Source organism: Ascidiella aspersa, chromosome 7, assembly GCF_963924565.1.
Source record: "Ascidiella aspersa chromosome 7, kaAscAspe10.2, whole genome shotgun sequence".
Lineage (NCBI taxonomy): Eukaryota > Metazoa > Chordata > Ascidiacea > Phlebobranchia > Ascidiidae > Ascidiella > Ascidiella aspersa.
The window spans coordinates 19,347,163-19,374,716 of NC_139453.1; the positions used below are offsets into that span (position 1 = coordinate 19,347,163).

Consider the following 27,554-nt stretch of genomic DNA (forward strand, 5'->3'; position numbering starts at 1 on the left):
TTATGGAGTTTATTGAAGTTTTGGAGAAACAAAATGTACACAAATTTTAATTAAAATTACTAAATTCAAATAAAAACAAACTGCATTTGATTATTTTGATGCAACCATTGTAGAATGTATAGTATATTAAACGTTTTATTTTGATGCATTTTTAGTAATTGGCAATGGGTGAGCTTCTGTGTTAAAAACAAATTCATCCAGACTGATTAAATCATCATCAGAGAAAAGAAGGTAAAGATACCTGCAAAAAAAATCGGCTGTTCAATACATAATCAGGGTGACATCAATACAAAAAAATCACCCTTACAATTTTCATATAATTTGTGTGGTGCGGAACTAGACCTTGTTATAAGATTCTTGTGTTTTTTGTTTTTATTTACAATACCCGGGTTTTAATGCAATTTTGCTTGAAAACATACGCAGTAAATCTTTAACTATTCAAACCTCGATTACAAACAACACTAAAATAAACCATTTTGAATAAAAGTTAAAACACGAGGGATTCATATCATCAAATGGCGCCTCAGTAATTTCTATGCCTTTAAAAACGATTTTAGTTACTTAAGTAACAGAACTTAGTGATTTGGCAATTCATGTTAATATTGTTATAGTTTGATCACTGAATTGCTCTTAAAAAGTATATATTGTACTAAACAAAAAAAAATTGAAAAATTGTACTTGAGAGTTTCTGCAAGAAAGAAACTTTGTTGAACATCATCGTGTTGTGGACTACCAGCATATACATCTTTTATACCAGTAAAACCATTTTCAACTTGACAATGCTGTTTCAATGCCTGTAATTAACGAAACAAACATAACAATTTAATAAATATAAATTATTATGCAGGTAAGCTAAATGTTTTAGTAACACACCTGTACTGCTTCCCAGCCCCAGTCACGGTACTTTTGGTCCTTAGTCATTCTCCACATGATGAAGTATGTTTCAATTACTTCTGGTCTTAAAATGTAATACTTTTCATTTGACCTTAAAGCAACAGCTTCGTTTCCGCCACTTAAATGAAATGCTTCAGGGCCAAGCTTTAAAGCTATAAAAAATAGTTAACACAATTTTAAACAGGAACAGGTGTAAATTTTCGACCAGAATAAAAATCAGCAATTATATGCAGTGCTTGATTGGCAAGATGTACTATGTTTACTACCTACTTGCTTTGTCGTAGGATGTGTGACAAGTACGGGCAATTTCTGCACCAAGTTCAAGGTAATGCTTTTCATCCTTAGAGCCATTTGCACCTAGGGCAAACATTCCCCCAGCAAAGCAGGTTAGGTGACCCATTTTAGGTTCTAATCTGCCTGAACGCCATTCACCAAGATACGTCAGACCTCCTGGTGATTTACCCAGAACATGTTTTTCAATTGCCTATTTACAGGAAAAATAGTTTGACGTCAGTCGTTTTGCTTTCAAAAATTAAAAAAGAAGCCTTGCTGAATAGATTTAATGCAATCTACATCATAAATGTAAACTTGATTTAAAATAGTAATAATAAAATCAATGAAAAAATATTCTCCAGGGTAAAAAAAATATTTCAAATCAACATTTGTAGGTTGCCAAGGTATTATGTTTGGATAGCTTTTATTTTGTAGTCCTCATACACTTACTTCAACTGCGTCATCATACATCTGTCGACTAACTGTGTCTGTTTTGCCAGATATGATCCAAGCTTTTAACAGATATTCATAGAAGCTATCACCCAATGCACCAACTGAAACATGTCCTGTAAAAGAGCGTGAGTACATTTAAAAAAAATGAAAATACTTTGTTTAGGTCAGATATATTTTAGAAAAACTAAATTATTTTACTTATAAAAAGTAAATATCGATTTATAAATAAAACAATCCATTTTAAAAAAAGCTTGTCACTCACTACCACCTCTGGTTGTTACTGAGGGGGGAAACTTGTCAAAACAGATTAAAGTGGAAAAAATATATGGTCACAAAATGATTGATAGACAACAGACTAAGCTCTCTAAAGTCAGGATAATTTGCCTGTTACTGCACCTTAGTTTTATATAGTCAGTCAACAAATATGTAAGAACTTTGTTTAATGAAGTGAATAAACGGCAATTATGCCAATAACCTATTTTCAATTTTTGAGAGAACAAGTTTAATTAGACAAACATGTGTGAAATAAATAGGTAGAGTATATTTTTGTGTTGTTATATTATTTGAAGAAAGATTAAAAAAAGCAAACAAGAGGCATATATATATGGTAATTGTTGCTTCTGATTTTTAACACTCTAGGACTAAGTATTTAAAACACTTCCACTAGGATCAAAATGGATGTTTGTTTGGCATTCGTTTTTATTAGGCAATATTTTTGATTGCAGCTTATATACTGTACATCATAATGTAAGAAATGTGCACCATCCTAATTTATGATTTTCTCAATATAGTAGGAAAACTTTTCTTTTCGGCAAATAACATTCCTTACTTGCCATTTTATGACTATAAGAAAGACTTTTTAGTATAACTGTAGCACAACATTTAATTGTCCTGGTTTGCAAAGACATACGTTGTAACTAATTTTCCTATTAGCACTAAATTGAAATGTCCTGTTTTGCTTGCATTAATGTCTGTTAATCTTCAGGGTCACCTATTAACAGGCTGTATCAATTTATTTAAATGATAATATTTTTTTACTTACTTTGACCCCATGCTCCGGTTTGTGGGTTAAGATAATTGGGATACAGTCCGTTAGGCTTATCAGCTTTCTTAAGAAAATCACGTATTTTAACAACCTTTTCAAGATAAATTGGGTCACCTAAATAAAAAAAACAAGAATATATAGAAATCAAAGTATAATAATACTATACCTATTATGAGTATTTATAGGACAGATTTATTTACACTTTATGCGCGCATCTAAATTTTATCATATCACAATTTCAAACACAAATGATAAATTATGGGCAGTGTTGCTTAATTAGGTTAAATAACCATGTTGTACAAGATGCATGGACAATAGGTTCAGAGCTAAATTGTAATTTTTAACAAACATAAAAGAGGTCAGTAAATAATGCTGATAAATTCCATAATCAGTATATTTTTTATATTTATATATTTTTATAAAATATATTTATATATTTTTATAAAATATACATACAGTACACCAGTACAGACACAATATCTACATAAGATTTTTTCAAACATAATTGTTTAATGACTAAATTCATCACTTTAAAACAATAATAAAACAAATTAAATGTTTTTCACTTTTTCCAAGGAAAATGTTACCAGGACAAATTATGCAAAATAATACATAAGACAATTGTCAGGTTTAATTTTCTAAAAGCAATTTAAAAGTCACATTCTATTCTCTGACCCAAGTAGTACAACAAAACCAAAAAGCATTCTCTTGACTAAAGCAGTCTTGGATATTTGGTTGGTGTGCCCCTGATTTTTTTCTCTCTTAGTGTGCCGGAAATGCAAAACGGTTGCAAAGCAAGCAAGTCTCACGAAATTATTCTACTGTTGCATTTCTAAATAATAAGAAACTATAGATAAAGAAGCCTCTTTATTCCAACACACCTGTGACTTTAGATAGCATGGCAAATTCCAAGTATAAAGTACCAAATTCTGAAAGTATTGATGAGCCTCCTGATGCCCAGCCCCAGTTTCGAACACTTTTACTGTAATAAAAGGTAATTGGTTTAAAAAAAATACCGGAGATCTAGGTTATTGTTCAAAAAATGTTTATAGAAACAACACAATGCTGCAACTAATGTGGAACTTTGTTAATCAATATCAACTTTCATGAACCTGGTAAATGAAAAACATTCTAACTAGGGGATTGTAATAAAGTTGTAAAATTGCTGGATACGCCCTTCCTGTGACCTGTGGCCACACCAAGACTATCAGCTAAAAAGGACTGCTAAAATATAGATTTCATGAACTAATTTCCTTTTAAAAATACACTTTCAAGTTATGTTGATAAAAAAAAAAATAGCCGATATCCTACAAATATTTATATTTCATTACAGTCTATCAAATGTATGGTTGCTCACTATAATTTATTTGTAAATGATAAATATTTTATCAATTTGAACTTGGTAGGCTGCAAGTAAAAACACACTTTTGCTGCCAGGGTAAATACTTGGCATGGGCACACACAAAATTTTTATAACACAAAAATCACTTTGTTGTGTTTTCTGCAAGTAAAAGTTCTTACGTGTGAGGATTAATCAAAGCATATGGAATGCCTGTTTGAGTGTTAAAAGCAGGCATAAGGATATCAGCAATAGCCTTAGCTTGATTTGCAAATATAATGTCCCCAGAAAGAAAGTATGCTGACAAAAGACCTCCAACAAAACGAATGTTAACTTCAAACACAGATATATCTGTCCTCTGAAAATAAACATTAAAAATAACAATTTATATTAACACTGATAATTTATAATACCACAATCATATCATATGCATTACAGAATTCATGTTTAAATTGCCTATCCATTCACGTCCTTGTTGAAACTCCTCGTGCATCCCCATAATATATAGGGTATCCAAAGCATCTACAATCGTTGCTCCGGTCTGTGCACTGTTAAAAGTATTTCATTAATATTTATGCATAACATAAAAGAGTAAGTATCTATTTAAAGCTGACCTTAAAACATTAAATGTCTAACATTGTTGGCAAAGTGTTAGTTACCAACATAAAAACTGTCAACCTACTTTCCAAAAATGTTGGCAGAATGTTTTGTTTTAGAAACTGGCCTTAACTCATTAGCACCCCATGCATATTGGTGATATCCATTCCAAGCAACTTTCATCATCTAAAAATAAAAATATATACAGATGTGCTTAAGAATCCTATGTTAAATTAAGATGTTCGGAGCCAAAACATGTCATGCTATGCAAATAAAATCATTATTAATTTGCCTGAAGATTAAAATTTTAAATCTTACATGCTTTCTTCTGGCTTTAAGCAACAGGATGTGGGCTTGCCCCACAGATCTACACCTTACATTTTGGACAGAACTATTGCTGACAAATGACAGCACCATTGTACTAATGGGGTCTGGCAATCAGTCTTACAGAAGGAATTTGAAACAAATGCCTAGACAAATTCTGATGCTGCTTATAAAACCAGATTTATGAAGTTCAATGTTGAAGACATGCTTCAACAAAATTGCCTGCTGTGTCCTTGTGGTTGCAGAAGTTTTAAAATGCATCAAACTAGCCCAAAAACTAAAATAAGGCAGACATCAGTCACATCACGGTACATGGCTACATTTAAAACAAGAACTACAAATGTCCTTTATTCAAACTTGCCTCTTACGTATGTACGCAAATCAGTAGTTATTACTGTATCTATATATATATCAATATTATTATCGGTATTGATCCAACATAATGGCAGAATGCTGGTGACTTGGCAACTACATCAGCTAAAAAATCAGCCAAAAAATGGGAGACACAAAAAAGAACCAATGCACGAAAAAATTTGTGGTTCTTTTTACACATATTTAATACCACAAAAAACATTGCCTAGAGGGAAAGGGGGAAATGCTAGGCATATCAATTGTACTCAAATTCAATCATAGAATTGTTGTGTGTTTGCAGTTTTACTTTGAACAGGCAGCGTTTCAGTACTACTTCAGCAAGTACTCCTACATTGATTCCAGTTAAATAGACAAAAGACAGGTATGCCAACATTTGTACCCCTTGACCGGCGCTATTAGGGCGCTGCTGTTTTGGCACAGGATTGTTTGTCCATGTTTAGTTTTTGTCCAATATCTATGTTTTGTTTAACCAGGTAAAATGTTGTATAAGCCTGATACTGACTGACCATTTAGGTTTTATTACAAAGGTTTTGGGACCTATTCTTATTTAGACTTCATTGGTACGACTATTAGGTATTAATCTTTTTTTGGTATTTGTAGAGTTGTTATATCTAATACTGTGTTGTATAGGATTGTTGTGTGCGACCTTTATGACGTATTGCTCTGCCAGTATATAAGCGGGACTCTTGCAGGTTGCAGTACTGCGTTATTCATTACTTGTGTTCTAATACGTCGCTGTGTGTTACGTACCCTGCCAGTAAATACTACAGTATTAGTCCAAACTGTGTTTTATTCCAATGATGTTGTACCTTTTTTCGGAATATTGGACATATATTTTTCAACATTTCTTTTATTTTTAATTTCGGCAATGTAATAAAAACTTGCAAGACATTTTAAACAATGCCATTTCCCCCCCCAAAAAAATCGTGCTCGCTTCGCTTGCCACGTGTGTAATCAGTTAAAAAGGTTAAAAACACTGAACTAGATTAACTATTGAAGTGGCGTTTTTGCAGATGTTGCGCTAATGAAATAACACCGGGGAAAAGCGATCTTCGTTTAGTATTGCAGGTGGCGAAAGACAGGCTTTTAATTTAGCGTAGTCCCGTAAATGGATTTACCAAAATCGATCACATATATTTCACGGACTTGTTTTCGTTTTTCTCCTGAAGTTAACGATTGTACACTAAGCGGTTTCGCAGCTGGCGCCTGGCAGGAGTGTCAACGATGTACGTGTGACGTTGTATTTTGCGTCTAAAAGTTTGCTTTTGCTGGGCGTTAATTGGCTGTTTCTGATGATTTTTTTTATTAATTATGACGTCATTACAATCGCTGTTTTATGAAGTCATATCTGTCAATATTTTATGACGTCATTTACGTCAGACGGAAAACGGGGAATTCCCGAAGTTGAAAATTCGGGACCCCCCCTTTTTGGATTTCTGGATACGCCCCTGAGTCTGCGGCATAAGTAAGTGATATTGGTCAATCTGGTATGTATATATAAACAAACTATACAAATACCTCTTTAATTGTATTTCTTTTTTCAACAACATCTGGTTCTGTTGGTGATCCTCTACTTGAATCATAAGGAGTGATTTTTCCCATAACCTCACTTTCTTTTAAAAGTTGTTCACGAAGTTCGTTTTCTTTTGCAAGTCGTTCCTTTTCAGCTATTACTCGTTTTTCATTTTCAATCTTTTGTTTCATTTGTAGAACCTTGAAAAAAATTTAATAACAAAGACTGAAACATAAATAATTGTTAAGCCAATACTTTCAAAGATGCTATAAAAAATTTGGTAATTGCTTGTTCTAGACCAGTGGTTACTGTGGTCCGCGGACCAAATGGGGTCCGTTCAGCAGTTTCAGAGGGTCCGCAAGGAGAAAATTCTTTTAGTTTTTAAACATTAGGCTTTAGGGAATGTTTTTAAACAGTAGTCTATGTTTTAAACATTATCTGTCATCATTATTGTCTTTAGTTATGCTTTATTATTCTATCATAATTATAGCGTTTATTATAATGTCTCTGGTGACATCATAAAGCATCTATTATATGCTGTCTTACCTGTTATCAGCGAATCGTTCGCGTTAGTTAGAGAGTTTTTACTTTTGAAAGAATCTTGACTGCACTAACAAGAAACATGGGTCAACTGACGCTTGAATTTTTATAGGGCCGCGAAATATCAAAATAATTGCAACGAGTCCACCAGGAAATTTTTTTTTTAAAGTTTGGGAACCGCTGTTCTAGACCAATCATCATTGCATCATTGAGTTACAGTACTAATTACACCAACGTTTCATCTCTTATTGAAGCGCGACGTCACAGGTCTATTCAAACTTAGTTTTAAAGGCGCCATCGAAGTTTATACCAGGGATGTCCAACCCACGGCCCGCATTGCGGCCCTTCTGATGTTTACGTGCGGCCCACCACTTATTCTAACTTTCAGTAGCCTTTATTTAAAACAATCATCAAAAACGTTTAAACGCACAGTGTTTGATGTAGGCTAGATCTTATATTTTTCCAGAGACTATCATCGAGTCTAATATCGCATTTTAACATCCATCAAACACTTGTGCACCCATCATTGTTAAGCAAGATGTGTTTTACTAAATGTATGTTTTTGCGGATCGTTTTAAGGAAATATATCATACCAAAGGTGTCGTACCATGGCATGATACGGCATGTAAACTTAATTTGCGCAATAAGGTCGAGATTTACTTTCATATTTACGAACAAGTTCACTTTCTAAGAGCAGGTGTTTATCAGTTACGTTGTTTATATGACGCCACGATGACATACCTTATGATGTCACCCCTTTAATTTAATAGGATTTGCGGCCAAATCGAAATTTTAAATCGCGGCAATGCAGCCAATTCTGCTAAACGGTTGGTTTACCCTGGTTTATACACTCAATTACCTTGTTGTTCTTATGATAATAATTTGGTCTTATGTAACTACTGTTTTGATAAGCTTTCTATGTAATGGCTATATCATGCTATATCCCACTGGTTATTTTCCTCTGTCATTAGTCAACAGTCGCCATGGTAGGTGGTGGCTAATGACCAACATATGTTACAATTACATCACAGGGACTCCATTTAAAATTTTGTTCAGAATTTGGTGGATTTCAATATTATTAAACCAAGAAAACTTGGGTGCCTTTTGGTTTTAAACTGCATTAAAATTTATCTTAGATTTGCACCGAATAAACTTTCCATTATTAAAGTTTTGATGATGGTATTTTGTGTTGACTAAGAAAATATTCTTCAGGCTGTATGATTTAAACGCGTAGGCCTAATTTGGTCCACGCCATACTTCGGATGATCCCTAGTTTAAAAACATAGCATTCTGATGTAGAAATGCTATATGTTGCACTTTTAGACTTTTTTATATGTAGCATACAATTTCAGAAAAAAAAAGAATATTAACACGTTCACTGCGATTTCAAATTTTCGTTGTTTTATTGTGTTGCGATTACCTTTAACTTTCTGTACCGCCAGCTGCCGCCAGAGGTTTGACGCCAAATTTTGTCGACATGTTTTCTTCGCTTTAAGGAGTTCTTTCAGACAGTTAAATCGTTTGGACACCGGTGGGGCAAATCGCATTAAACACAAACTATATTGTAGCCAGTGCGATTTGACCCATCGGTGGGTCGCATAACTTTAAGCAACTTATAGAGTAAAGCTTAACTTTTTGCTTGTGTGATAGATCGTAGGAAATATATTGCGAGTAATTTCTGTTTTAATTGTTGCAAAATGAATCCTGCATCATTTTATGGGGATGCGGTTGTCATATATTTTGTTAGGGGGGATTTTTCAGGACCTTGTTTTCATGGGTGGTTCAATAATTGGGTTATTATATATAGGGTTATTTACCAGGTAAATTTTTTTAATATTAGATATTTTACACTTTGGTTTATTTGTTTTATGGTTTGAAACATTTAAAATTTTTTTTTTTTCAAACCCACTCCAAAAAATGCACCCCCAACCCTTTGGCCCAAACTGCAAAAATATACAACCTTTTTAATCATTTTTTATCTAAATTCTAATAAGTACAACCAACAGTTTTCTAAAATAAATTTACTTTTTGTACTAATTCGCCATAAAACCACCGATTGTTGAGTTGTTCACCCCTAAAAAACAAACAAGGGATTTGTAATATTATTTTTATGGTTTACTAGCGTTTACATCAATAGCATATTGATGAACATTACGAAAAGAAGATATATTGCTAGATATTACTGTCGCTAGGTAGGCGTAGAGAGCTTCAAATAACTTAACGTCACACTATTTTATAAAGAAAAAATAGGACCCGATTATAATTTTTAACCAATAAACCCAATTAACATAAGAAACATGAATTTTAAAGAAAAAGCCAAATATGTTAAGTTTCAAAGTTTAACTATATGAGTACAAGATTATAAACCCTCAAAACTATTTGAGGCGCAACTAACATCGCATCGTCATGAACGTAAAGAAACACAGTAATTTTGTTGTACAACCCACCGGTGGGTCGCATCGCAGTAGCTAAACTTTACGCATGACCCACCGGTGGGTCGTATCGCAGTGAACGTGTTAAGCAATTCCCTTGTTATAAAATGTACATATTTTTGCATTTACCCGTATGAGCCTAATCAAAACCAAAACATTATACATACTTCATTTGCTTTGTTTATAGCATTTAGGTGAGCATCTTGGTACTTTTCATAATGCCTTCTTTGCTTGGCATCCTTTGGGTTAAACTTGCTGCGATGAATGGCTGCCTTATTTACCTCATCACCAAAATCTTTTTTAACATCTAAAAAATACATCATGCTGTACATTAGGGATGTTCAGATTTAACTTTTTTTTGAAAATTTATGCTTCCTGCTTGATTTCCCATTATGTGTCACATAAAAATCAGTTTCACAAGTTTTCAAAACAATTGAACAACATTTAGGGGCTCCGCAGGCACCCCAAAGTTATCACACTAAAATTGCTAAAATCCGGGACTTCCCCTAGCACGCTACTGTACATTTTTCTTTTTAAAACAAAGAAACCTTGTAATTTTGTTATTAAACAATGGCAAGAAAGCATCACTAATCTATTTTCCAGTTTTATGTAACTTAAAATGTATTCTTAAAGCCCCCAAAGCCCTACTTTACCCCATTTTTAGAGTTGTCATTCGATTTATCACATATATTCAATAAAATACATTTTATCGAATTATTTAAAACCTGTTTATGATCCCCTGTGATCTTCAACAGCCTGTAGCAAGCTTGCGCGTTGCTGAGGATTGTCATTTAACATAGCAGCATAATCAGGGATTAATATTTTTAACAAACACATGGTCAGCATGATCATGGAATTTGTCCATAATCGCAGCTTTGTTTTAAGACAAACAACGGCTCCATCAAAGCAGGTTATGACGCCTTAGAAACGGCATGCCTCCGGGATCAGTTCTGGCTCCTTTGCTGTTTAATGTTTATTACAGTGATCTGCCCGCCACAGTCTCCAAGCATACGCTGATGACTTGGCGATCTTGCATGCTGAAGGGAATTGGCGCAGTGTTGAGAGGACTCTTAGTCCACCTCAATAACAAGGAAATTAAACGTGTGTTGTCGGACAGTCAATACCAATGGAAGAACTTTGGATTTCCATGTCTACATACCTCGCATTGCATCTGGTGGACAGGACACTCACATTCCTACCCTGGCAGGCATCTAGCCCGCTTAGCTTCGCCCCAGAGGAGCCACAATACCAAAGGCTACTATCCTCGAGATGCTCCTTTGTACCAGCTGCACTCAAATCACTGCAGAAATGTGAAAGCTCTGGTGTAGGTGAATGGATGGCCACCAAATGGAACAAGGAGCAAGATTACCCCTCTCCACCACTATTGCCCCACCACCTCCAATAAGCCTTAGGGTTTTGGCCTGTCTATTCGAGCCTAGACTCGCCTTAACAGGCTCAGAATAGGGGTCGGACGTGCTAGGTCTTCCATTAATAAATGGGGCTTCTGTGACTGTGGTTTGGAGGAACAGACTGCAGATCACATAGTCTCACGGTGCCGATATATCGCCAACCAAGTGGGACAAATGGTCTGACACTCTAGGACGATGAGACTATCCGCTGGTATCTCGACTTTTGCCCGGACATTTGAACTGGAATAATAAGATCGTCCATACGAAAGAAGAAGACGATCCAGCTTATGCAACACACAGTACAAGGTGGATGGGACAAGTTTTCTAAGGCAAAAAATGTTTATGTGGTCTGAACAGATGGGTAATGATGCTATTTTTCTAGACAAACTTGTCACATTATCCTTGTTTAGTAACCACCCACAAATGACCAAGGACACAAAGGCAGCAATTGCCCGAAATCTTCTTGCAACTGCAAAAACCTGAAGATTTTCACGAAGGCATTCAAGTTTTGCATCATAAAATCAAAAGTTATACCACTTTAGAGGTTTGATTGGCACAGATTCCTAGTTTATTTTACGCTACTCAATCAGATATGTGATTGGCCGACTCATTCTCCCGATTCATGGTGCTCATAATGGGTACAACAAGTTAAAGTCTTCATGTACTGTTAAAGTTGTGAATGATGCCGCAGAAAGAGGGGTTAAAAGTAAACACAGATTGTGCTGCTATATTAACGGACAATCCACAGCAACAAACAACTTGCTACAAGCTGTTGAAGATCATAGGCGATCATACCCAGATTTTCTAAAAAAAAAACCTTGGCTAAAAAATAATAAAAGCTATTCATTGATGTTCCTTTTTACATTTTTTAACTATTACATTGGTATTCCTTTGCTATATTCCTTCTTTATTCACTGTTGATTAAAATACTTTGCTTTTCATAATATACAATTTGTTAAAATATATTTTATTGTACATATGTGATAAATTAAATGACAGCTGCAAAAACGAGGTAAAGTGGAAATTTGGGGGCTTTAAGAATACATTTTAAGCTATGTAAAACTGCAAAATAGATTAGTGATGCTTTCTTGCCATTGTTTAATATAAAAATTACAAGGTTTCTGTGTTTTTTAAGAAAAACATACAGTTTTGTGTTAGGGGAAGTCCCAGATTTTAGCAATTTCAGTGTGATAACTTTGGGGTGTCTGCGGAGCCCCTAAATGTTGTCCCATTGTTTTGAAAACTTACGAAACTCATTTTTATGTGACACATAATGGGAAATCAAGCAGGAAGCATAAATTTTCAAAAAAAAGTTAAATCTGAACAACCCTACTGTACATCTATATATATATATAAACAGAAGGTAAATAATAACGAGGCTAGTAGAGACATTAGGCTCTCTTTGTTGTGACTAGGGCAATAATCACCATGTAGTTATAATGTAAGACTATGATACAAGTAATTGAGAAATTGCTCAGTATAACTTGTGCACAAATAACTTATTTTTTCATTATACATGTCACTGGCATATTTTGGGATGAGCATTTCATGCTAATTTAAAAAAATACTCGTGGCTGTTCCTACGCATATTTTTTTGAAATGCCCGAATATGTAGTAACATTATGCAGTACAGTACAACTGGCAGGAATTAATTTTGTTGAGCAATTCTGAAAAAAGTTACGAAGCTTGTTGTTTTGTAAGGAAAATCTAGTCCTATCATCATATAGATTGTATTTCAAAAAGTACTCAAATCTCCACCATAGAATTGTTGTGTGTTTGCAGTTTTTACTTTAACAGGCATCGCTTCAGTACTCCTATATATTGACTTTCTTAAGTACTCCCACATTGATTCCAGTTAAATAGACAAAAGACAGGTATGCCAACATTTGTACCCCTAGGTTGACCGACGCTATTAGGGCGCTGCTGTTTAAGCACAGGATTGTTTGTCTTTAATTAAATTTTACGAAGCTCGTTGTTTTGTAAGGAAAATCTAGTCCTATCATCATATAGATTGTATTTCAAAAAGTACTCAATCTCCACCATAGAATTGTTGTGTGTTTGCAGTTTTTACTTTATACTTTTCTTGAGCAAACACAGCATTTAACTTTAGGGGAGCGACTAAAATACTGAAGATTTTTTTCGGAAAATGCATCACCAGAAGGCCGGCAAGATTCTGCCAGCCTGTAGGGACCACAGAAAAATGTCACTAAAAACACTATTGTGTTACTATTGACCAGGGGTCCACGCGGCACGTAATAAAAAATGGCAAGCAAGCCTCCCAAAAATACGCATTTTGTTATTTAGACAATTGTCAAAATACACTAAATTGTCATACAGCCAATTGCCATTGTTTGTTTATTTGCAATATAAAACAAAGAAACAATTACTTATGATATTATAACAATTATACTGTAGTGGAGCAATCACATAATTGTACAGCTTGGTGTGAAAAATCAAATGTTAGTAATGCGCAGTTGCGCACTGCTACTACACAGCTTAAGGCCTATCTTCTGAGTAAACAAACGTTTGCAAAGAAGCAGCTTTGGACAATTATTATGAATGGTTTGCTTGATTAAATAAACAAATGCTTTTCATGTGCAAATAAACATTTTTATTATTTTTAAAAAATTGCTTTTAATATTAGAAAGAATTATTTACTAGACTTTGGCACGGGAAGAAGTTATAAAATAAAAATTGGCACGCCGGAATGTTTGAGTTGGACACTCCTACTATAGACGAAGGAAGGTCAAATGGCCACAGATGACAGATGACTACAGTTAAACTTGCATATAACAGACCCCCAAATTTGTTCCATCAGTTATATACAAGGTATTTAATACATACTGTTTTTCTAAAAGGAACTGGAAAATTCGCCTATTGTAAACAGTTATTAGTGACAGATCCAATAGGTGGGTTTTGGGGGTCAGGAGAAAGTCACTCTAGGCGAATGCAAAAATATATAATTTGCGACAAGTATGGCAGAATAATGAAAAGTATGGCACGATGCGGGAGACTTGGCAACTTATCGGCCTTAAATTCCCAAAAAATTTTTTTAAAGTTCCATTTCACAAACAAACTTGTGGTTGTTTCTAATCACATACATTTTTGAAACGCTGAATATGTAGGAACATTACGGACCACGATCGGCAGTAATTAATTTAGTTGTGTACCATTCTGAAAGAAAGTTAAGAAAGTGCAAAGCACAGTGTTTAGTGACGAAGAGCTTGTGTTAACCATATAGATTAATTATTAAATTATTTCAATAAGTATTCAATTTCAATCATAGAATTGTTGTGTGTTGACGTGTTCTTACTTAGATTGGCAGTGCTTAACTTGCAATCATGATAGTCTCCATTCCGGTTAAATAGACAGGTATGGCATATGCATAGGTGCCGAACGTCAAAACGCCCTATACTCGCAAAATACGGCCCGCCAGTGTAAATTATTATCCGTCTTTTGTAGCCATTTATGATACGTAAATTTTAAATTTATTGATGCATCGGGTAGTATATGTTTTGAAGTAAGATTTCCCCCTAAAGCGCCATAAATATTCTGAAAATATAAACTACCAACTATGAAAGGTTGTTTTAAAAAAAATTGTCAGGTAAAATTTATTACAGGCCCAACCTTTAGGGTTTAGCTATGACACGTGAAAAATCGTTGCCAATCCCAGATGAAAGTCAACCTTAAGGCCCAACTAAATCGCACGAAAGCTGACAAAATCACCTACAAAAGAATTCTGTGTTTGGGGATTCACCTCATCTGGTAAAATCTGCATCAACCCACCAACTGAGCTTGTTTTTTTAATTTGATACGCCATATAGGACACTATCGCATGTGAGCTAACAATTTATTAATTTTAAAACACGCTGCGATGATAGACCGCTTAATATGATAAGAAAACAGTTATCCAAAGCGAAAAATTAAAACAATTTGTTGTTTAGTACTAGCGCAACGACGAGGCCTAAGTAATAAAAATTTGCAAGCATCGCCAGGTATACAGATATGCTACGATTTGACATCAAGCATTACTTAAACGCCGTTCTAATTAAGTAAATTTGTGAATAAATAAACGTGTTTGCGTAAATATTGTGTCGTTCACAGACTGACCACTTTTTTTGTTATGAGCTGAGTAGATTGCCACTATATATTATTGTCCTTCAGCATTTAGCGCGTATTTGTAACTTTGCACGACAGAATTCCGAGAGACACACCGAGTTGTTTCAATAATAACTTACGGAAGTACTAAATCTGTTTCATAAGAACTGTTGTGTTTTGTTGGTGATTATGCATGAAAAAGCATTTTGGAATAATTCAAAACAAACACCATGGAATTTTGAAAGTTTGGCGCCTATTGGCATATGCATTGGCATCAGGTGCGTAGCGTGACCATTTGAAAGGGGAGTGTCCCAAATTTTCAACTTAGGGAATTCCCCTATTTTCCGTCTGACGTTAATGAATAATGGCGTCATAAAATAGTGATTGTAATGACGTCATAAAACATTCTAATCAGAAACAATTAACGTCCAGCAAATGCAAACACGTGCGTCGTCGACACTCCTGCCAGGCGAAAAACTAAACAAGACCGTTAAATATGTGTGATTGATTTTGGAAGAATCATAAACTATCAGCAGCGCAGTTTTCTAAGTTCCATGTAGGGAACTAGCGTTAAATTACAGGCACGTCTTTGGCCACCTGCAATATTAAACGAAAATCGTTTTTCCCGGGTGTTATTATGCCACAATTAGTGCAACATCTGCGCCGAGCAGTGTGCCGAGTCAGTTAAAATACAAGCTGCGGTTGAGGGGAAATAAGTTGTGTCAATTACACACTAAATACGTCTTAGATATGAATATGCTTACAGAGAATAATTTTGTGTTAACTATCATAATTAAAAAAGGGCGACTTAGAAATGCGTCATCATTAAACCACCATTCAAGAATCTGCTTCAGTTAACAAACAATCCGTTGTTAACTAATATCGAATATTAGAGCAGACAACGAACAGAGAGAAATTAGCTGCGCCTAACTCCGACGTTTTAATGAGAAAAAGGAAAGACGGTTTGTCTTAGCGTTGTTAATTGTCAAATTCACACTTGATAATATAATCGACCAACCTCAACAAATAACGAAAGTGAAAAAATATACTGCGTTTTACGGTCGACCAAAAAAATACAAAAACGGAGTTTTGCGTTAGATTTTGGTTACGCATTAGCTTAAGGCACATGACCCCCCCCAAAAAACATTACCGCTTCGTACAGTTTGCTAAACCCTGACCAAAACAAACAAAACATGATAATATCACTCCCCCCCCAACTGAATACTCCACTGTGTCACATGATCAGTAATCCAAATCGCTGGAGTGTGGCAGGTACGGGCGGAGACCGAAAAATCTTACGTTTTGTGTATTCTAAACACTAAAAACGGCGATTATTAGGAGTTACGGCTGTTTAAAGTCATCTATTTGACGTTTGCAACACCTCGTATTCAAGTCCGATTGTGTTATTCCTGTCCGATTGTAAAGTTATTTCAATTGCGCGCGAACCGCTATGGAATTGCCAGGGTTGCCATACCGTGCTTATATCTAAGATTTGTGCTTATTTTTGGGCGCAGTGTCTTAGAAAACGCAAATGTGCTTATTTCTAAGAAACGTGCTTATTTTAGAGTTGTGTGCTTAGTTTGTCTTATTTTAGTTTCTAAAAGCGTTCTTTATCAATTTTTTATTTATATTTACCAAGTTATTTAACCCAGAATAATTTTATTACAAGCATAACTCCGCCAAGTGAACCAAACTTAACTACCAGGCAGGGTCAGAATTAGGCGTTTCATGCTGCCATGCACCACGGTTTGAAAGGTGTAGAACTGGTGCGCTCTGACGCGAAAAAAATGACAAAGCTTGCATTAAATAAGGGTGGTTAACTTGCCAATTTCAACCTAATAAACGCATTTTTTTGCACTTTGCGTGATTAAGCTACGTTTTGCGCATACAAAATAGCTGTTTTTCAAGTTTTATTTTATTTTATAACGTTATTTCTGAAACCTTGGATTTCACCCCCGGAGTCCTGGATCTGTCCCTGATCTTTAGTAGAGTGCTTATTTTTTTGGATTAGTGTGCTTATTTTTTGGTCTAAGCATGGTAACCCTGGCTATAGGGTTACTTAAGAGTAAACTTCATCCCAATATTCAGCAAGGTTATGCATGGTGTAATTGACAAGCATTGGTTAGGCATTGTTGGCAATAGAAACTTTGAATTTGTTGCAGCACATTTTTTAACTGTATAAACAGATCATGTTCGTAGTTAGGTAGATCTGACACACAACAATGCTTTATAAAACAGATTTGAATTAAATATTTTATTGTGTTGCATTGTACTCATTATATGGGCAAAAAAACTTGACCACTACCTGGCATTTGTATCGGGTTTTATGTTTTTGTGTGTATTTTATGTAGTTATGCATTACAGTTTACACAACTGATTCAAACGGCAGTTGTCTAGAATGGAAACATTTTCGATTTTTTTTACAATATACACATGTTGGCAAAGTATTTTGCGATTAATTGCTGTTACTGTAGGCCCTGTAGGGTACAGTGATGTAGCCAGCCAAAAATTTTGAAGGGGGGCAAAAGTTTGAACTTTTTTGTTTAGCTTTTGTCATCGTATTGCCGTAACAAACACAAATTAAAAAAAAAACTGCTGTAACGGACACAAATAACAATGCTAGCAAACCGTTTCGAGCAGCAACCGACTAAATGTTAACGCAATACTCAAAAACCTTTGAAGGAGCAAAAACTGTCTAAAAGTAGTAAAACTACATTAATGTATAGTAAACGTAATATTATTAACTACATTGTTTGTGACTAGGGATGTTCAAAGTAGAATCCCAAGGTATTCTAGAATAATAGGTTTCGAATCTAGAATAACGAATCCAGAATAGCGAATCCTAGTATATTTTTATTAAATGATTCATCCTTGATTTTGTTTGGGGAAGGGATTACTCTTAATCTACCCTACAGGGCCCACAATCACAGCAATAAATCGCCCAAACAAATTTCTAACATGTGTATATTATAATAAAAAAACTCTCTCATATGTTTAACATTCTTAACAACTGTCATCTGAAGCCGTTTTGTAAACTGTAATATGTCAACTGTCCAGGTTGTGTCCAAAACTTATATTTTTGCCAATAGTGAGAAAATGTAACACTGCACACAGAAGTCTTAAGCAATTCGGTCCTGATTTTGAAAGCATTGTTAAGTCTTATTGCTCGAAATCTTGACAATTACGTTTTGCATAACTGCATAACTTTCCTGAATATTGGCCTAAAGTTGAACTTAAGTAACCCCATAGCGCATTTTGTGGACGGCCAGCAAGTTTTGCAACGCTATGTTACTTTTGCAACTTAACGCATTTAGGGAAATTGCAAACTCCACACCAGACATTACACGTTAGCCCCTCGCCCAATAACGCTTGATTGACACTTAATTATTAGACGAACGTTAACGCGAGACGCGGTAATTGGTCGCCCGAAAAAACACTGACACTGCACTACGAGGTTGCATTTAAAGCAAGCACTATAAATTGGTCGCCGCGGCGACAGGCCAACTTACCACACGCGTTTGTGCAATTTGGCGCAACAATCGGCGGTAAAACATTAAATTAAATCGGTTCCAATTACCCGAAATAAACGGCAGAATTGGATTCGAATCCCATCTGGATTCGAATCCAAGGATTCGATATTCTACTTTGAGCATCCCTATTTGTGACGTAACAATGCATGACTATTGAAGGCGTGGCATGCCTTTGATCAACTGTTGTGGTACTGCTCATAAAAGCCAATAAACAAATTAAAACAGTAAAATATTCATAAATTTTTTAGGGAGCCATGGCCCCTCAGGCCCCCCTGGCTACGCCTATTGTTAAGATTAACAGTGAGCTTGCTAAACCGCATTTTTATGTAAGTACTTTATGACCTATTTAATTGTGTGATCATTCTATGACTTGCGGTCAAAGGTCATTGAGCACATGGTGCCTTGACATTGTAGTTGTCCTTACGGCAGTTGGTGTTACTACCTTGTCGCGGTAGGAGCTCATATTGTGAGTTACTTGTAAGTGTTTGGCAATGATGTTTAACTTACTGATTCTGTTTCTGTTTTATTAACATTGTTTTGTATTGAATTCTATTTGAATAAGGAATCCACTTGTTTAAGCCTTTACGTGTTTTAATAAATTCCTGTACGTGTACACTGATAAAGACTTCAGTATCGGATCGGATCCATTAGTTTTCATGGTAGCAGAGGATGGTTACAGGAAACCAGCTGTAAACACACAAGATGGCAACAAGTGCAAAGAGATCTCCACCAAAGTTTAAAGACGACTTGCCTTATTCTGCATGGAAGAACAAGGTACAAATGTGGCAGCTTGTCACGGGCGTCGTCAAGAAAGAACAAGCAATTATTGTTCTACTGGAGGGCCTAGAGGGCAACTCGAAAGCGGAAAAGGCTGTTTCGCAATTAACGCGCGAGGAACTACACGCAGAGAGTGGAATGTCCACGTTGATTGGAAAACTCGATGCAGCGTTCAAGACGGAATCTGTAGATGATGCATACTCTACATACACGAAGTTTACAAGGTTTGATAAAAGTACTGATATGACGATGATTGACTACATTCTAGAGTTTGAACATTTATCGCATAAGATGACGTTTCACGAGATGGAATTGCCAGATACAATTCTTTCTTTTAAACTGTTGGATGGCGCAAATTTAACTTCTAAAGAACGACAATTGGCTTTGACATTTGCAAGTGACCTTACGTTTGATTCCATGAAGTCTGCTCTACAACGCATATTTACTGAAAGCCCAATTTCTGATAAACTGTCACAATATATTGACGTCAAAGAAGAATCTTACGTAGCCAGTAATCCAAGTCATCGAAAAGGTTTTAATAAAAGAAAGTTTAATCCTATTGATAAGTTTGGGAAAATATCTAGATGCGTCCTATGTGATTCTAAAATGCATTGGGCGGCAAAATGTCCTCACAAAAGTTCTAATACGTCTATTTCTTCTAATGATGTTTCAGACGATGAAGTCAACATTGTGCTATATTCAAGTGTTACCAACAGTTGCGTAGCTGAAACCTACAAGTCGGCAGTTATGGACACTGCTTGTTCGAAAACTGTCTGTGGCGAACGGTGGCTGCGAAATTATTTACGTAATTTACATTTCAAGTTTAAGCGTGACGTTAAAATCACTCCTTCGCGTACGGTTTTTAAGTTTGGTGACGGAAAGAAAGTCATTTCCAGATCCCAAGCCCTAATTCCTGCTTGTGTTGGTGGAAAATTGTGCAGCATTGACGTTTCTGTCGTCAAGAACGACTTGCCCTTGTTGCTTAGCAGGTCGTCACTCCAGAAAGCAGGTGCTGTACTTGATCTTGCTCGTGGTCGAGCAACAATGTTCAACAAAGACGTTGAACTCTTTATGTCGTCTAGTGGTCACTACTGTGTTGGTGTTTTTCCGAGGAGGCACAAACCTGGTGACAACCACTTCCATGGTCGGAAGAAATGGAAAAGCCCTGGCAATTTGGCCAGATCGTCGTGCCCAGTAAGAGTGGCTCCTAAGGTCAGCGAGCCTAGTAAAGAGCACACTAAACGAGTTGTGCGTGTAATCAGTAAAATCACAGATGCAGCGCAGTACGAAGACTGTGGTGAATGTCCACATCTCTCCAATGATGAGCGGAATCGATATTACTTCAACGCGTGTAAAGAATGCAAGAAGGTAAAAGGAAATATATCCAATGGCTGGATGCTTCGCCCAGATGATAAGTACGGTGGTCGTCGAGCGACAGATGAGTTCGTCAACATATCATCGGGTTCTTACTTTTCGTCCTGTCAACTTGAGGTTGATCGGTTGCTGTGATGGTATACGAGGGAGCCAAGGTACATTGCTGTACTGACGGCCCTATTGTGCGTGTCACATCAACGCAGTAAATGAGTTGGTGTTAGGACGGACTGTTATGTTTCTATTCTTGCGTTTGCTATACATTGCCGAGTGTTCGTTAATGTTTCTATTCGTTGCGATTCACTTTTTTAAGAAAAAAAATAACAGTGAGTTTGTTAAGATTAACAGTGAGCTTGCTAAACCGCATTTTTATGTAAGTACTTTATGACCTATTTAATTGTGTGATCATTCTATGACTTGCGGTCAAAGGTCACTGAGCACATGGTGCCTTGACATTGTAGTTGTCCTTACGGCAGTTGGTGTTACTACCAGGGCTGGGGAGCCACCGTAAAATAGCATTAGCTCCGGCTCCAGCTCCGGAGCCATCAGACAATTATTAAATGGCTCCGGCTCCAGCTCCGGAGTCGTAAAACTCAATCCTTTGGCTCCGGCTCCAGCTCCGGAGCCATCAAACACACACCCAATGACTCCGGCTCCAGCTCCGGTGCCACCAGTCACTTATTCAATGGCAAGTTTTAAAAATTGCTTTTGGCTAAATAACGTTGGAGATGGAACAAAATATAATTTCTTAGCTTTAGCACCACAAATTGTAAAATGGCTTTAGCTCCACAAAAATAATAAAAATGGCTCCGGCTCCGGCTCCAGCTCCACAAAAATAATAAAAATGGCTCCGGCTCCGGCTCCAGCTCCACAAAAAAAAATAACAATGGCTCCGGCTCCGGCTCTGGCTCCAGAGAAAATGCTTAGCTCCGGGCTCCGGGCTCCAGCTCCGGCTCCGGCTCCCCAGCCCTGGTTACTACCTTGTCGCGGTAGGAGCTCATATTGTGAGTTACTTGTAAGTGTTTGGCAATGATGTTTAACTTACTGATTCTGTTTCTGTTTTATTAACATTGTTTTGTATTGAATTCTATTTGAATAAGGAATCCACTTGTTTAAGCCTTTACGTGTTTTAATAAATTCCTGTACGTGTACACTGATAAAGACTTCAGTATCGGATCGGATCCATTAGTTTTCACCTATGATAGGGTATATTATCATTAATCTTCCTAAACAAAATAAAAGTTAAAATGATTATTAAAAATATACCAGGATTCAATATTCTGGTTTGATTATTCTAGATTCAATCCCTAATATTCTGGAATCTCATGTGATTCTACTTTATACAACCCTACTGACTATATTCCACGCCAAATGATGTCACAGGCTTATGAAAAGAGCAATTCATGCCAAAGATGTTTGGCAGGAAGGTAGCGGAATGAAACCGAGCACTGTGTGACTCAGATCCTCAGCAAGCAATTTCTATTAAATTGGATTACATTTTTCGCTTTTGTTTTGCATGTGTCCAAAATCACCAGAAAAGCTTACAAGATGCCAGCCTGCTAATGACACTTTACAACCAGTGTCAGTATATAGGCGAATTCTAATTGATTTGATTGTGTAACTTTTTGTAGAAAAAATGCAAATAAGAGGTAATAATTGTCATCAACCACTGTATCATTTTAGTACGTATATTTCGTTGTCGCACTCTATTTTCATGATATTTATGTTGTGTAAAATATAGCTCAAAAAAATAAGTTTGCAAAAAAAATTTCGAATCTAGATGGGGTTTTTGGACTCCCCAAAATTGGAAATGTACATTTAAACACTATAATTTAAGCAAATATGGAAGTAAAAGTATGTTTCCTACCATTTTTTAGGTCAAGGAATCCATTTTTGGAGTCAAAATTGCATTTGGATAAGGTTTAGAGGCCTTAAGGGCCACTTAAAAAAAAGAAAAAAAATGTTTATGTTTCAAGCGAAATGGTGAAAGTCTGGAAATATTTAGAAACCCAATATTTTATTCGTTTATCCTTTATAGCAAGATTAGTCAAATACGCCTAAAATGAATCTTTAGGCTTTTTGGAAAAAGGTTTTATAGCCAAAATGGAACTCTTACTATTTTGGCTACAATTCCCCTGATAAATGTATTCATTATCTGCGCTTTTGTACTTATGAAAGCTCTTCGTATATTTTGTATGATATTTTAGAAAGGATTAACAGAATATGGCTCTTCAGGAGACACTAAGATGACTTGCAGGAAATTTGTTTGAGCAACGTGATTCAGCTAAACAAAATATTTTTTCTAAAACTATTATATTAGCTCACATTGTTAGAACTGTTCAATCCTTAAGACAAACCACACTTTTTGTCCTAGATTTTTATTTACTTCATTGATACTATTTGTCTATTGCTTCAATGTTTTTTTAAAATTGTTACTTGGTTACCTGATGCAGCCTATATACTGATTTGTAAACAATTGAAGATGGAACCTGCTTCGGTGATTTGCTGCATCGAAAAAGCTACCAGGAATGACTGTCACAAGTTGACATACTAGGACTAAGGGACTGTTAAACATGTTGGATATTGATAAAAAAGGGAAAGTGATTTTGTGGAGAGCTGGGTTAAGAGGAAAATTTTGGCTATAAAACCTTTTTCCAAAAAGTCTAAAGATTCATTTTAAGCTTATTTGACTAATCTTGCTATAAAGGATAAACGAATAAAATATTGGGTTTCTAAATATTTGCAGACTTTCACCATTTCGCTCGGAACATAAACATTTTTTTTCTTTTTAAGTGCCCCTTGGCCTCTAAACTTTATCCAAATGTAATTTTGACTCCAAAAATGGACTCCCTGACCCCAAAAATGGTAGAAAACATACTTTTACTTCCATTTTTACTAAAATTACAGCGTTTTAGGAATTTTTTCGAAATTTTTTTAGCAAACTTATTTTTTTGAGCTATATTTTGCACAACATAAATATCATGAAAATCTGAGACGAGTGGTTAAAAAATTTCAATTTTTGTGATGATTTGATATGGAATACCCCTTACTTCTACATCTATGAGCAATAAACCTTCTACGAATACAACAATAATGTTATATGTTTAGCGCAGCGGTTCCCAAACTGGGGTACGCGGACCAACTGGGGTCTGTAAAGTATTTTCAAATGGTCCGCGAGGAGAATTAGTCTTTAAGCTTTTCAACATTAGGCTTTAGCGAATGTTTTTAAACATTAGTCTATGTTTTAAACATTATCTGTCATCATGACTGTCTTATAGTTATGCTTAATTATTCAATCATATAGCGTGTTTTATGATGTCTCTTGTGACATCATAAAGCATTTGTTATGCTGTACTACCTGTTATCAGCGAATCGTTCGCATTAGTTAGAAAGTTGTTACATTAGAAAGAATCGTGACTGCACTAGTGTACTACAAGAAACATGGGTTATCTGACCCTTGAATTTTTATAGGGCCGCGAAATTTCAAAATAATTGCAACGGGTCCGCCAAGCAAAATTTTTAGAAAAGTTTGGGAACCGCTGGTTTAACGGGACACCTAAAAAACTTTTTTTTTTTAATTTGTCTATAAACTTTAAAGGCTCTTTGTATCTTGACAAGCGACCCAGAAGAATTGTGAGACGGCCTAACTTTGGGTCTTGATCCTACATTGGTCTAAGTCTAAGATATAGTCTATAAAATTGATGCTAATATCACCCAGACTTTTTCAGCGGTTAACAGGCATGCACATTTTACAATAGATCTATAAAACGCGCCCTGAGTACACAAACATAGCAAAATATATTATGTTACGTTAATGCAATGATAATCACTTTACGCCACCAGGACAACAACCAAGCATTTTTTTAGCATTCAATAAGGTAACTTTGAAAAAAAAATTCAATAAGGGAACCAGAAAATAACCTATTAAACCAGGGAAACACGGGGTATTTCCGTCTGAAACTCCATCTGGCAACTTTCAGTTAGGTGAATTGCCAGAATTACAAAGGAGAAAAGACCTATGGTGGTTGTTAACCAGGTAAATCCTTGATTGCACAACTGCACACTTCAAAATTTGAGCTGCACATCCAATATTGCGGTGTAAAGTGCCATGATAACAAGCACACTGGGCTTCTGGGTCATTCTCAGTTCACAGTATAAAACAAAATCAACTTCATTAAATAATAGAAACAACAAAAGAATAACTAAAATATAGACTTACACGGTTTTTGATGGCTTGCATCATTGTTGTCATGTTGGTGCTCAAATAAGTTTTTTATGTCCAAGTTTTCATTTTTAGGCAACATAAATACCATAGTATAGCAAAATATAGCAACAACACCTAATCCAACAAACAAAACTATGCGCTGCAATTTACCCATTGCTCTAAACTACCTTAAATTAAATAATAATAAATATTAATTTGTTTTCAAATTTATAAAAAAAACAATTAATATTTAAGACTTTTTATGACAAAACAGTCTCTTTGCTATTTTATCAAGTTTTATTAAATGGTGTTTTATGACATGCAATAGTACTCGCAAGCAGCTTGCAGCCATTAACTCTCGCCGACAGTGTGTAAAACTTAAGCAACTCTGCTGGGCTTAATTGACATGATGATATTAATATGCATAATGATTTTTCATATTAATTTTTTGGGCACTGGTCTAGAATCCTACCACAATGCATTTGTTATTTGAGTTAGGGTGCATGTTAGCATTTGGGTTTAGGTAGGCCAAATATTATTATTAAATATAAATAATAACACTTGTCCCACCCTCACCCAACCGCTAACTCCCACCCTAACCCAAATATTTTGCATTGGTTTAATAAAAACTGTGGTAGGATTCTCTTTTTTGACCTCAGTTTACCTTTTAAGTAAACAGGGTGCATGACTTCTTCAGAACAACTTTAAGGGTTCACCAAACCAGAAAAGCTTGAAGAGCCCTGCTCTAGCTTAAATAAATTGCCTACTAAAACTACAGAAAAGGTTAAAGGCTGGTTCACACAGTGTTCACATTAGACGCGTCTATAGCGTTAACGTAAAACGTTTTAGAAAAAACGCTTTCGGTTCGAAGCGAGAAAATATGCCGTTAACGCTAGCAATGTGTTATGTGTGAACTGGACGACGCTTGGGATGCAAGACGCTATCGACGTTAACGCGTCTAGTGTGTACCAGCCTTAAGTTGTGGTAGGTTCAAAACTTTTTGTGCATAAAACTTTGGGCGCTGGTCAGACATTGAATATAATAATACTTGACCCACCCACGGACCACATCCAAACGCTAACTCCCACCCTAACCCAAATATTATGTGCTGATTGAATAACTTTGGTAGGATATTAGACCAGCGCGGGCGCCCAATTGTATTTTTTCGCACACCTTAGGTTGGAAAACATACCACAATTTAGCTTTTTTCGTAATGCGCAATATACCAATTTAGTATAATATAAATCAAAAAACAGCTCCTCTGGTAAGTGTAATTGTTAACCAACGTTTCGGCAACCTATACAAGCCGCCTACCCTGACGAAGGCGGCTTGTTAACCAGATTGGAAACTTTGGATATTGCGCGGGGGAGATGTTTTGCAGCTGAAAAATGCGCGGCTGAAAATAAAATTTCGACTTGAACTTGCGCGGCTGAAAATAAACCATCAGGCTACCGAAAGTTGTAAATTGCGAATTTACATTAAACTTACAGCGTTAATAGAATACTTGAATCAATGCGCAATTTTTGGTTGGTGTGCGGGCGCAGTGCGCAGGTAAATATTTAAAAAGCTGGATAGTGTAGCATTTAATATGCCATATTACTCGATATTGCCTAATTTGACGTCACTATGCACGTGACCGTTGTCCACCGATGCGTGACCAAAACGCCTAACTGTGCGTTTTTAGCGTTTCGCAGGGGATTCTATATGATGCATTATATTATATACGTCTTATCACCCCATCCGTCAGAAATCAGTGCAGTTCTAAGCAAAAAGGTCTACGACAATCAGTGCATTCAAAGGATCAAAAAGTCCGACTTTTAGACTTTGAGGTCTTGGACAATGCACTAATTTGCATTAAGAAATATGCATAAGAAGATTAAGTTTAACAATACTTGACCCAACCAAACCCAAACGCTAACCAGCGCCCTAACCCAAATAATGTGCGATAATTTAATAATTATAACGCTTCAGGCCCCAATACCTCAATTTGTGACGTAATAATCTTAAATACAATGGACGAGAAACTATCTTATGCCCATCCGAGTATGGGCTTTTTTCCCAAGCATTTAAAGAATTATTAAAATAACGCACATTATTTGGGTTAGGATTCGGGTTAGCGTTAGGGTTTAGGTGGGTCAAGTGTTATTAATCCTATCTCATACTTTTTGTTATCTTTTCTGAACTTTTAATGAATATTTTCAATTTATCTACGCCGGGAGTTTACCTAAAGGTCCAAATCAGTGCATTGCCAGGACCTCAAGGTCTAAAGTCTAGACTTTTCTGCCATTGGATGCCCTGATTGTCGTAGACCTTTTTGCTTAGAAATGCACTGATTTCTAACGGATCGGGTGGTCTTATAAACTAGCGTTAAAAAATGTTATGC

The 27,554-nt window shown here is 35.8% G+C and overlaps 1 protein-coding gene across 1 annotated transcript; it reads right to left on the reverse strand.

Moving 5' to 3' along the window:
* LOC146138168 (mannosyl-oligosaccharide 1,2-alpha-mannosidase IA-like) lies at window positions 1-25,354 on the reverse strand. Its single transcript, XM_083394796.1, has 13 exons — window positions 25,187-25,354; window positions 9,950-10,089; window positions 6,816-7,010; window positions 4,687-4,787; window positions 4,441-4,552; window positions 4,187-4,362; window positions 3,547-3,647; window positions 2,663-2,779; window positions 1,618-1,733; window positions 1,165-1,378; window positions 874-1,046; window positions 679-794; window positions 1-241 (listed from the first exon to the last, which is right to left on the reverse strand). The coding sequence occupies exons 1-13, from the start codon at window positions 25,344-25,346 to the stop codon at window positions 136-138; spliced, it is 1,827 nt and encodes a 608-aa protein (XP_083250922.1). The 5' UTR covers window positions 25,347-25,354; the 3' UTR covers window positions 1-135.
* Between the last annotated feature and the right edge of the window lie 2,200 nt (window positions 25,355-27,554).